At 49.0% G+C, this 13,142-nt stretch overlaps 1 protein-coding gene and 1 pseudogene across 1 annotated transcript in view; both read left to right on the forward strand.

Moving 5' to 3' along the window:
• FAM135B (family with sequence similarity 135 member B) overlaps positions 1–13,142 on the forward strand; it is a 122,801-nt gene that overhangs the window by 16,188 nt on the left and 93,471 nt on the right. Inside the window, exon 2 of the mRNA XM_075550569.1 lies at positions 11,990–12,069. Coding sequence (XP_075406684.1) covers positions 11,990–12,069 — 80 coding nt within the window. The remainder of the gene's footprint in view (positions 1–11,989; positions 12,070–13,142) is intronic.
• LOC142448471 (spermidine synthase pseudogene) lies at positions 1,643–4,522 on the forward strand (annotated as a pseudogene).

The following is a 13,142-nucleotide window of genomic DNA, read 5'->3' on the forward strand; positions in this document are numbered from 1 at the left end:
ACAAAATCCACCATAAGAAAGAAATTGTTTTCAAATGGCTGACCATGCAATTAACAGCTCAACACATAACCACTAAGCCATCAGAGGTCCTAAAGAAGAAAATAAAAAGAAGAATGGGCATAATATATCAAGACTAATCTCTACACATGGTTGTAGGCATCACTGCACTGCCATGTGAATGCTCTGGAGAAACAAACCGAGCACCTAGTAAGAACTGGCAGCGACAATAATCAACATAATAAATACTAATGGTGACAGCTGGTAGCACAAGGGCGAGTGTGTTAAGGCTCTTTCACACCCCGACACTTCTTCTTTGCCCATTGCTGCTTCCGTCATGAGCCATGTGGGATGTTACCGCACTCAAGGGGTGCTCCAAGCACTCGATTGGATTGGAGGCTGCCACTGCTGCTGCTACTGGTTGAAGCCTATGCTGTCACACGATAGACTTTTACATAGGCAGGAGGCCCAGGCACAGAGACACGTAAGAAGCACATTGACATCGATTACACAGTTACTGAACAATTACACATCCCTGACATCAAAGTTGTGTTTTGTTCAGTGACAGGAGATGCACGTGTTGTGTTGGGTAGTGTTCGCTTTAGTGTGTTCCATTCTGTTTGAGGGAGTTTCTGAATTCTGTTATGATCTTATGGGACCAGGATTGTATGGGTGGATAGATGCTGCCTGGGCAGATGCTGTACCTCACCAGTCAGGGTTAGAGAAGAGGATTCATTTCCTCCCTTCCTTCCTTCCTCCCTTCCTTCCTTCCTCCCTTCCTTCCTTCCTCCCTCCCTTCCTTCCTTCCTTCCTTCCTCCCTTCCTTCCTTCCTTCCTCCCTTCCTTCCTTCCTTCCTCCCTTCCTCCCTTCCTTCCTTCCTTCCTTCCTTCCTTCCTTCCTTCCCTCCTTCCTTCCTTCCTTCCTTCCTTCCTTCCTTCCTTCCTGCTATGGTTCACACATTTTACTTCTATGTATGCTATAAATCCCAAGATGTCTTATTACTTTTGCTTCAACTCGGCAATTATTTTTTTAAAGATTAAAATATAAGAAAACACATATTTACCTTCCCTTCTATCCTGTATTCCCTTGAGAAAATGTGAATCAGGCATCATTTTTCCTACAGAAAATATGATCCCAGGGATGTCGTAGAATCAGATTCCATCAATAAAGGTAGTTTGGCTCTATATAACGAGAGATCTTACCAACCTGGTCCTAAATCACTATCACTTTAAATCACAAGAAATCTGAAAAGAGACAGCTCCCAAAGGACTGGATCTCTACTGTATAGCTAGTCTACCCACCTTAGCACACCCTTTATCACCATCACGGTACCTAGATAGCTGGTTTAATGCCAGCTATTATGTTCTTCATATTAAGCCAGAAGGCAAAAGTCAGGGGGCGAACAAGCACTCCAAAGTCATGGAAATGGAAGCTTTTTCTTTCAAAGCTTTGTGTATGTTTGTTGTTGTTGTTGTTTTCTACCTTGTCAGCCAGGACAGGGTCATATGCTCACTCCTAGCTGCAAGGGAGTCTGGGATGGTTCATTACTGTTAAGTAGGTGCATTACTTGCCCTAAAAACTCAGAGTGTGTTTGTAAGGAAGGAAGAAGTGTGGAAAGGCAGTAGGCAATTCACAATGGGAGCCATGCCCACCCTTCTGTATCAGCAAGGAGATGGTGGTGAGCCACCAGGGAAGCCCACCGCAGTAAGTCTTAGTGGACTGTGAATGGATTTAGGAGCACTGGCAGCACAGGCTGGACCCACTAGCTGGTCCTCAGAAAACAGATGGGGCACTCGGCTTTGGTAAAGATGGTGGCCTTGCAGACACTTGGGGGTGGTTCTGTCGGGCTATGATGACTCAGCATTGAGTTGATGGCCATGGTTTATTTTTATGAGTGAATGATTGCAGGTCTTATGTTTGAACCATAGCCAAGAATCCAGAAAAAATTTTGTTGAAATGTTAGAGCAACCTTTTCTTGAAAAAAGAACTACTCAGTTGTCATTGAGGCCACTGAAACACAACAGACTAAATTGCAATGGTGGGTGTTTACTGTCAGAACAAGAGAGTCAGGCGAGGAGTGTATAGCAAAAATATGTTGGGGGTTTCATGTTTTTCTGTTTGTTTTTGTCTCTTTCATTGGCATGACTTCCCAGTCTTCCTTTACAGGCTAGAAAAATTTCCCCTATCATCTGTGGGTCTATTTCTGTCAGGAAGCAGTCAGCTAGGTGAGACTGGGATGCTGACAATATCAGGTAACTACCTGTGAAAAGACTGGCATAGACAATGTGATGGTTCCTTAAAGGCTGTTGTGATTGCTTTAAGTGCCATTGAGTCGCATGTGACTCCCAGCGACCCTGTGTACAATAGAGCGAAACACTGGCCAGGCCTGCACCATCCTCACAATTGCTCTCCTTTGAGCCATTGTTGCGGCCACTGTGTCCATCTATATTCTTGGGGGCCTTCCTCTTCTTTACCTCCTCTCTACCAAGCATTATGTCCTTCTCCAGGGCCTGGTCTCTCCCGATAACATATCCAAAGTATATATGAGGAAGTCCCGCCATGCTCGCCTCTAAGGAGCGTTCTGGCTGTACTTCTTCCAAGTGAGATCTGTTTGTTCTGTTGCCGTCCATTATACATTCAATATTCTTCCCCAGCACCATCATTCAAATGCATGGATTCTTCTTTGATCTTCCTTATTCAATGTTCAACGCTCACATGCATATAAGGTGACTGAAAATAGCATGTTTTAGGTCAGGTGCACCTTAGTCTGCAAAGAAACCTTGGTTTTCAACACTTTAAAGAGGTCTAATGTAGCAGATTTACCCAATGAAACCTGTCTTTTGATCTCTTTACTTCTGTTTCCATGAGCATTGATTGTGGATCCAAGGAAGAAGAAATTCTTGTCTCCATCTATCATTATATTACCCATTGATCCAGTTGAGAGGATTTGGGTCTTCTTTACATTGAGTTATAATCCATAATGAAGGCTACAATCCTTGGCTGTCATCAGCAAGAGCTCCAAATCTTCCTTAGTTTCAGCAAGCATTAGATGAAAACTGGAAAAACAAAACTCACTGCCACCAAGTCAACCTTAACTAATAGCGACCCTACGTTGGGTTTCTGAGACAGTACATCTCTGTCGGGCTAGGAAGCCTCATTTTTCTTCCACACGGCAGCTGATAAGATTGAACAGCCAACCTTGCAGTAAGTAGTCTAATATCTAAGTCGCAACTTCACAGAGGTTCTTGGTAAAGATGGTGATATTTACTTACTACAATGTTGTTGATTCCAACCATAGTAACTCTATGGGACAGAGGAGAACTGCCCCTGTGGGTTTCAGAGACTATGAATCTTTATTGGAGCCCAAAGCCTAATTCTCCCCGCACCCCACCCCCTTGGAGCAGCTGCTGATTCCAAATGGCGACCTCATGGTTAGCAGCCTAAGTTGTAACCCACTATAGATAGATGTTTATTTGGCATGACTGGCTATAATAAGACAGATGATTCCATTGCTATCTTTATAAATTCATATCTAATTTCCCTACAACTACCATTGGGTCTTGGACCTTTCAAGTAAAGGAACATGGCCACTGGTTCTGTGATTCTTGATCTATCATATGGTCCTATTGTTAGAGTAACTCAAGAAAAGGACTTGTTCTGCTGGGCTGCTGCTCTGTGCAGCCTGCAGCCCAGGGCCTGCACTCTGGGCTGCCTGCCTGTTGCCTACGTGCCAGCCATGGAGTCTAGTTCTGCAGGTCCTGTGCCTGGGGTCCCCACACCGTCTATGTGAGCTAGATCCCTGGGAGACCTGCAGCCTGTGGTCCAGTCAGGGCTTGTTGCTGCAGGGGGAGCAGCTGCTTCCCCATCAGCATTACAGAATCAGAACATCCTTGTCTTCTGCAGTAAGACCCCTAGCAATGTGCTGATGTATGGGACCCTGATGTCCAGTGAACCAAGAGGGATGAACGAGTTCACCTACAGGAAATGGTGGCCAGCCTGCCCATATGCAGCCACCCCTGGCCCACACAGGGTGCTGATCATCAGGGGTGATGATGAATGAGGCATCCTGCAGGAAGTAGTGAAGCAGCTCTCCATGGAGGCTACGGTGCAGTGTGAACTTGGTGAGACCATCATCCACATCTTTAAGAAGCTCCTGCCTGACATGGCTGCAGGCTACTCCAGCCAGCAGCTGACCCTGCATTGAGATGATGGAGCATAACCAGGATGCCTTGGATGTTCCTCAGACCCCCACAGAGGGGTTCCACAGAGAGTCTCTTCAAAGAATCTTTCTACCAGCTCATGAAGACTGCCCTGAGGGAGGCCAGCATCCTCTGCTGCAAGGGCCAGGGCCCGTGGTTGCTACGCGACCTGAACCAGGAGATGCAGCCATTCTGTGCATCGCTCTTCCCAGTGATCACGGATGCCTCCTGCACCATCCCCACTTACCCCCAGGCCAGCTGGGCTTCACACTGCAGCAAGAACATAAACACCACCCTCTGGGTGATGTTGCAGCTGTTGAGATAGATTCAGGTGGAGCAGATGCAGCAGAGGTACTCCAACTGTAGTGCTCGGCCCGGTGCTACTTGAATTTGCCCATATGGCCTTGAATGCCTGGAGTTGGGCCCAGAGTTACTACTCCTGCTTTGCCAATCAAACACCTCAGACCAGGGTGCCTGGAACCCCTAGCCCTACGCCAAACCCTCTGTAGGCTCTCACACACCCACCAGGTGTTACTGGTCTCAGAATGCTGCCTAACGGTCCCTGTTGGGTAGACTGTCTACTGGTGGAATCCAGCCTCCAGCTGAGACCAGCTATGTCTAGTGTCTTCTCTGCTTTCTGTTACCCTTCAGTCATCAAATGTGTGGTTTTTATTTTACACACACACACACACACACACACACACACACAAGCCTTTTACACACAATCTTAAGGGTCACCTGGAAACCTTTTGCATGCAGTTTTGAGTCCGGTGTCTTATCAGTTGGGGGACCATGCTGCAAAGAATGGCAGTCAACGAACCCAAGGAAATTGAACTCAAGTCCTGACCCCTCTTCCAATTGGCAAGTGGCCTTTTGTAATAGTGAGCTCTTTGGCTCCACCATTGTCAAGTGGGGAATTTGAGAGCTGTGTTGAGGTTCAACCTCAGAAGCAGCTGTCGAGGCGAACATGCTGGAAGGGGAATCATGGTTTTGATGGCTACCATCTGTAGCAACCCTGCCACCAGCCATGCTTTCTCTCTCTGTGTTAAAAGATCCCCCCACCCCCACCCACCCTCGGCCACACTGATGTTTCAGTGCCCTTGTCGGGGATGAGGACATGGAGACTGTAGGCTGTGGGATCTCAGGAACTTGAACCCTTGTCTGTCTGACTCTTCGTAGTAGTTCCTTCTACGGCTCCCTCCGGGGCTCTTGCAGCCGAGGCTCCGTGGTGAGTAAGCGCGTGTTCATGCTAGTGGCCTCTGCGGGCACCCTTGCTGAGTGCCACTCACTGGGAATCAGAGGTGGAAGGAGACACTCACTCACAGGGAGCTCAAGGCACTCTGGGGGAGAAGTGAGGCTTTCTACTCTCGTAAAGAGTTGTGGACCTGGGAGCCTGGAAGACAGGCCTACCCTGTCCTATAGGCTCACCGCAAGTCAGCGTTGACTCAGGCCAGTGAGGTCTTTGTTTTTGTTTCAGCTATGGGAAGATGGGCACATTGCATCACCTCCCTGCGGCATGGTTCAGCTGTTGTTATCGTGGGGACCATCGTTCCTTATCCATTAGCTTTGCCACAAGAAGGGAATCTCAAAGTTGGTGTGCGTTCATTTTCTATTGCTGCTGTGATAAACTACTGCATGATTTGCAGTTCTGGAGAAAGCTGAGAACCAAGATCAATGGTTCCAAGCCACCGATCACTTTGTGGGGGAAAGATGTGACTGTGTGCTCTCGCAAAGATTTGAAGCACCTAAAGCACAGAGAGCTCTACCCTACCCTGCAGGGCTGCTGTGAGTCAAACTTGACTTGAAGGCAGTGAGGGTTGTTGTGTTTGTCTCTTTGTTTTTTTGAGGTCTGGAGGGTTTCTCACTGGGCTAAAATTGGGATGTCTGCTGGGAGGGGTTCTTTAGGAGAATCGGTTTCCTTGTCTTTTCCAGCTTCTAGAGACCGCCCACATTCCTTAACTCACAGCCCCTTCCTCCATCTTCAAAGATAGCTGTTGGTGTCTCTTTCCCCCTCTATCGTTCTGCATACTTCCTGTCCTTCCCTGTTCCTTTCTCATACCAGGACTCCTGAGGGCCCTGGTGGCAAAATAGTTATACATTAGGCTGTGAATCGCTGGGTTGGCAGTTCAAACCCACCAGCTGCTTAAGGGAGAAAGACAGGGATTTCTACTCCCGTGAAGAATTACAGTGTCAATGATGCACAGAATGGCACCGGGGCAGTTCTTCCTTGTCCTGTAGGATCACCATGAGTTGGCATTGATTCTGTGAGTGAATGAGAGTGAGTGAGTGAGAGAGTTGACCTTGGGTCCACTCACATCATCCAGAATAGTCTCCACATCTCAAAGTCCAATGATTAGCAGCTATGATCTTCATTCTTGTTCACTTGACCTGTTAATGAGTCCCAGGGATAAGCATGGAGACCTCTCTGAGCAGAACATAGTTCTGATCACTCCACGATGTCAGGGGCAAAGTGTGATGCCTCTCTTAGAGAGGTGAGCTATTACAGGCTGGCTGTGTAGGATCTCTTATCTCAAGTGGAGCGCTGGGCAGACAGACACTAAATGGAAATACCAACACACTCCCAGTAGGCTCATAACTCCTGGTCTTAGCTTCTCTGTTGGTTAGAGGAGGGTTCTTCCACACCTCCCGACAGCGGTGGACTCTGGGCCAATAAAGAGGACATCAGAATGAGGAAGGTGAAACTCACCAAACAACGCACTTGCTGCCATGGGGTCTCGGGCTCATAAAGAGCCCGCGGGGTAGAGTAGAAGTGCTCTTGGGGGATTCTGACTCTGACCCCCTCTTTCTCCCTCGGATCAGCTGGTGGCCTTGAATGAGGAAACTTGCAGTCAGCAGCCCAGCACGAAGCCCTCTACGCCACCAGAGTTCCTGGAGGAAGGTTAAGAGTGGCTTTTGTTTTGAGCAAGGGACTTGGTGGGACCAACCTCAGATTGAGTTCTCACAACTGAAGATAATTTTCATTTTCATCTGCTTTCTAACACAGAAGTTATACCTGTTGGGGAGGTAGGGGTAGGAGCGGGCTCATGGCCATCACGGGGTATGTGTTTTAGCCGGGGAAAGCCAAGGATCACCTTGGGACACAGGATTTTCATACTTTGCATCTGTGGCCCAGCAGGGGTGTTGTTTAGTTTGACCACTTTTTTTTACCTGGTTCTCATGTTTTACCTGGCTCTCATGTCATGCTACCTTCTGCTACCTTTTCCTGTTTCCTCGTTCCACAGGTGGCTCAGCCGGGCCACAGTGTGTGAGGACCAAGAGGCGGAGAAGCCTCTTTTGTTAATTCTGATCTGAACTCCTCTTTCAAATCTCCCCTACCACTTGTCCGTTTTTCCAGAGCACAGGCGCATTACCCCTTCTTTCTCTATGCAATGCCCGAAAGATCTCATCCAGAAGGAGGCATGTGACCACAGGTGGCCCAGCTTTCAAAGAATCCAAGGTGTCCTGCATGTCCCCTGCTCTGCTGACTACCGAGTATGTGATCAGGACATAGCCTCCTATCTATCTCTAGGTGCTTGCTTTCAACTTTTAAGGTGGAAGCCACGGTGCGTACATCAGAGATTTGCCATAAGACTCAAGCAGCATCCTGCAGACCAGGAAAGAACCGGAGGCTTAGGGAAATGTGATCGGCTGGAGCGGAAAGAGACTCCCAGAAGGGGTGTGAGCCCATATGGGTTGCCCCAGTTGAAACAGAATTCCAAGCATGCCTGGAAGCCATCTGATCCCTTGATGCGGGATGCAGGGACATCAAGTGATTTGACAGAAGAAGACTTCAGGCCGGGGTTTGGAATTGACTGTAAAGGGTGTTGAATTCACAGCCCCACCCCCTGCCTGCCTGCTGGTTGTACTGCAGTGGCTGCCATGTTGCTGTAGCTGCTGGAAACTAGGTCCCTGCTATTTCGTATCCCTGCAGTGCCATGTGTGGGCAGGTGTTAGTAGAGCCGGTAGACTAAGAAAGACAGGAGAGACAGGACTGGTGGGCTGTTGTTGGAAATTAGCCCCTGTGAGTGTCACGTCACACTGGGATGTTGCCAAGCATAGGGGTGGAAGGTGAACCTCTTCAGTTGGAAGCCACCGTCCCGGTAGCCAGCACCGCGGGTTTAAACATACCAGCGACCAGAAAGGTGCACAGGAACATGTGGCCTTGTGTTCTGATGCATATAAGGTTACCCGGCAACTACCCCAACCACAGTAAGACAGAGCGACATGATGTGACTGCAGTGAGAGGCTGCCGGACAATGGAGTGTCCATCCCTCTCTGCAGTGATGCTGGCAGACTTCATGTTACTGAGCGGGGCTTTGTTTTACTTCATAGTTAACTGTGTGTGTTACAAATCCGAGGTTTGTAGTGAAACTGCACCCAGCCAGTCTGTTGGTCCCCAGCAAGTCTACTGCGTGTCTCAGTGTCACATCTTGGCCCTTTGCCTCTCGGTGTTTCCCGCCTTTCTGGGATGCTGTCGCACCCTCCATCGACTACAGATCATGTCAGCACCTTGTGCGTGCACCGGGAAACAAACCAGAAAAGTGGGACTCACTTGACTGTAACATTCTTTATCAGCTCCCCTAGCTCTTTGAAGGCTGCCCGGACGTGCGTCTCTGATGTCTTCTGGGTAAGTTTTCCTGGCTTGTGGTTCTGAAGCCAGAAGTCTTGTAGGAACACCCATCTCTCTATGGCCCCACGTCTTCGTCGGTGGACAGTCAATGGTGCCCTTTCACTGAGGATTGATGGGGACTCAGTCATGGTGGTGTATCTTCCAGACCATGGTATAGGCTCTGCCACAAAGATGCTGAACCGAGCTAACCCCACAGAGTATAAATGTACGGTCAGCCTCAGAGTGACTTAGACCAACAGAGACCTGTAGGTCAATCTTTAACAAGACAACCTCATCCTTCTCTGATGTAGCCCCTGGTATGTTTGAACAGCAGACCTTGCAGTTAGCAGCCCAGTGACCAATCCACAGTGGCACCCGGGCTCCCTAAAATAAAGATTAACAGAAAACAAAGCAGCATCTCACCGTCACTGAGTCCACTCAAACTCCCGTTGCTGTAGGTCGGTGCTGTCCAGATGGGCCTGACTCCCTGCCCCTGGACACACGACCATCCTCAGAATGGTCGTTATGTTGACCCCTTGCTGCAGCCACTGGGTCAGCTCCTTCTCATTCAGGGTCTTCTTCATTTCAGCTGCCCGGTTGCTTTCATAAACATGAAGCCCTTTGCTTTTTTTTAAAAAAATCATTTTTATTGGGGTCTCATACAACTCATCACAATCCATCCATCCATCCATTGTGTCAAGCCCATTTGTATATTTGTTGCCATCCTCATTCTCAAAACATTTTCTTTTTATTTGAGCCCTTGGTATCAGCTTCTCCTTTTTTTCTCCTCCCTGCCCCACACTTCCTCCATCACAAACTCTTGATAATTTATAAATTATTATTTTCTTCCTGTCTGACACTGTCTGACACCTCCCTAAATGAAGCCCTTTTCCAGGGACCAAACTATGTGAGAGGAAATCTCCCCATCCTTGATTATAAAGAGCATTCTGGCTGTCATTCTTCTAAGACTTGTTTGTTCTTCTGTCCCTCCATAGCACGTCCAGTGCTCTTTGTTGTTCCATGATTCAAATGTATTGATTTTTCTGACCAGAGACCTGTAAGCCAGTGTAGAACTTTCCCTTTGGGTGTCTGAGACTGTACATCTTTACTGGAGCAGAAAGCCTCTCACTTCTCCCACAGAGCAGCCAGTGAGTTTAAACTGCCTCCAGGGCTCCTATAATAAGGCAGTCAATGACCACCACCCCCATACACATTCTGCCACCAGAGCTTCTATAACAAGGCTGTCAATGACATCCCACCTCCCCACCCTCATGTTCAAACAGCAGAGGCTGCTACAGTGGGCTCAAGAATAACAGGGCACCTGAAGATGCTGTTGTAATCAGACTCGCAAGGAGTGGAATGGGCTCTAACGCACCTGACAGCAACACGGTCATTTTCAGTGGGGGCTGTATCCCTTGACTTGGAGGAAGGAATAATTGGCCCATCCAGGTCCTTGATGTCCTGTCCTTGCCTGCAGATGGTTTAGAAAACACTAAAAGATAAAGGTTTACATTTGCGTAAACCAAAACGTGCCCTTTGCAGCTGTGGGGATCTGCCTGCAGGCCTCTTTCCGTCTCTTCCCTGGGGCGCTCTTGTTCATGTTCTGAGCCTCAGAATCGTCTTGGGGGTGGGGAAGTGTGGAGGGAGGGTTTGGTTTGGGGCCCAGGTTGTTGTTGCTGTTGTTAATTTCTGAGCCAGCTTTTGCAATTCAAAGATGTTTTCATCAAAACACAGTATTTCTGTCTTTTCTGAAAAACACAAACTAACACCAACACATTCAAACCAATAAAAGTACGATACTTGCTGAATGTGGAATTCAGCATCAAACCCACTGCTATCAAGTCAGTTCTAGCAGCCCAAAGGAGACAGTAGGGCCCCCCCCCATAGGGTGTCTGAGCCCCTAAACCTGTACAGACGCAGGCAGCCTCATCTTTCTCCAGTGGAGCGGGACCACGGGTCTTGAAGTTAGCAGCTCAGTGCCCAGCCCACAGTGCCACCAGCGTTCATCTCCTGACTTCCACGGAGTCCACGCTGAGAGTTCTGAGATTCTGGGTTTCTGAGACTGTACATTATTCTTGGAGCAAACAGCCTCATCTTTCTCCCTTGGAACCAGAACAGATCCCCCTGAAAGTCTGCATTTCACAGAAACAAGTCCAAGAAGGAGGGCCAGCCAGGGCTCAAAGTCACGTAGCTCCCAGTGGCATCACTCAGGTGACAGCTCCAGTCTGAGAGCCCAGTCGGTGACACTGTGTTGACCATCATGCAAACATGGAAATGGACGCTGGGCTGCCAGAAGCAGAACCCACTGAGAGTACACAGTGTTGCAGAACAGCCAGTTCTGAGCTGTGTGGTCCAGACACTGACTTCTTCCTGCCCCTTCGCTTCTATCTCACCTTGCTTTTTCACCATTTACAAGCCTGAAACTGCATCCCTGGCTGACACCAACCATTAGCTCTGTTGCTACCTAAAAGTTGGTGGTTCCAATTGGCCCAGTTGTACCGGGTAGGACCTGCTTCCATTGAGATATCGCCGAGGAAGCTCTGTGGAGCACAGCGGGGCTCTGTGACCCATGGGGCAGACACCAGGCAGAATCCTCTAAGGCAGTGGTTCTCAGCCTTCCTAATGCCATGACCCTTGAATACAGTTCCTCATGTTGTGGTGACCCAGCCATAAAATTACTTTCATTGCTACTTCGTCACTGTAATTTTGCTACTGTTATAAATTGGGCGACCCCTGTGAAAGGGTTGTTTGACTCCCAAAGGGGTCATGGCCCACTGGTTGAGAACCACTGATCTAAGGCAACGAGGTTTGAGTTTTTCTGGGTTTAAATTTTTTTGGTCCATATGCCCACAACAGTGGGTTTTTCTGATTAAGCAAGCAAAGCGCACACTCACTGGTGTGCCTGTTCATACACCTGTATTTCCCACCCCGCCTCTTTCTCTTCTCCCTCTCCCCGTGTCCACCAGCCTTGCTCAGGCTCCCCTTAGACCTCAGTTCAATGTAGCTTCTTGCCTCCAGCTTCGCCCCATGGCCTCCCTCTTCTGCTCTGCTGCCAGGTGATGGACTGCTGTCCAGGTACGTCTAGGGTGGCTCTGTGTCCTTCAGATCAATTCCAGGCATCTGCATAAGAAGCCAGATACAGGAATCCCATCTTCAGCTGCCTTTTCTCTGCTCTTTCCTCAGGTATTACCAGATCCACATGACCTTGAAGGTGCCCTCGAGAATCCCCCACAGACTGAGTGCCTCCATCGTTGGGCAGACAGGTGAGCGGAAGGGTGGCAGGTAACCTTCAGTCACCACTGTATCCAGAATGAGGCAGAGTTCCTGGCGTGGGTGGGGGGCACTTGGTAGGTCCCTGTTGAGTGTTGGGGCAATGTGCTCGGGAAGCGGAGACTCCCTGTTGGAAGTGGTAAGGTGTTGGTGAAGGGACTCTTGTCCCAGCAGCTGGTTCTTGGGATGCCCTTTGATGTGTGTAGCGAGATACCTGGGGCAGTCGGAGGTAGCCAATGCCAAGGTCAGGAGAACGAGGATGGGCATTGGCATCCAGTTGGTAGGGAAAGAGCAACCCGTGGTCAAGAGACTCTAGTCATGATGGAGGCACCGGAGGTTCATGTGAGGAAGGAGCTCCTTGGCCTGTTCCCTGCAGAGTGGGTCCAAAGGCTCTGCCCCTCATTTGGGAAGAAAGTTGTCAAGGACACCCCAGCCTCCTGACACTATATCCAGTGGGTCTTCCAGAGGCCCAGGAAGTACTGTGTGCATTAGAATGTTGAGTCTGAGGTGTAGAACTGGCCACATACGTAATGAGGATAGACATCCATGTCAACTAGTGGAAGCATAAGGAGGTTGCACCGCTAGGCAAGCAGTTGGCTGTTCACCAGAAGGCTACTCTGTGGGAGACAAAGGTGCGGCAGTCTGCTTCTACAAAGATGAACACCTTGGAAACCCTGTGGGGCTGTTTGGCCCTGTACTGTGGGGGGTCTTGTTGGTTGGAGTCGACTTGACAGCAATGAGTTTGAATGTATATGGGGAGGCTTCAAAGCCCACATGGAAGAAGCACACCAGCATGCGTGATCACGAAGGATCTAGGGGACCAGGTATCAAGCACCAAAGGGGGTTGGTGGGGAATCAGATCATCGTGAATGAGGGGAGCACGTGACGGGGACCCAATGCCCATCTGTAGACAACTGGACAGCCCTTGCAGAGGGGTAGTGGGGAGGAGATGAGTCACTGAAGGTGCAGTGTTGCATTGATGAAATTCATAACCTTCCTCTAGTTCTTAACCGCTTCCTCACCCCCACTATCACGATCCCAATTCTACCTTGCAAATCTGGTTAGA

This window comes from Tenrec ecaudatus, chromosome 5 (assembly GCF_050624435.1).
Source record: "Tenrec ecaudatus isolate mTenEca1 chromosome 5, mTenEca1.hap1, whole genome shotgun sequence".
Lineage (NCBI taxonomy): Eukaryota > Metazoa > Chordata > Mammalia > Afrosoricida > Tenrecidae > Tenrec > Tenrec ecaudatus.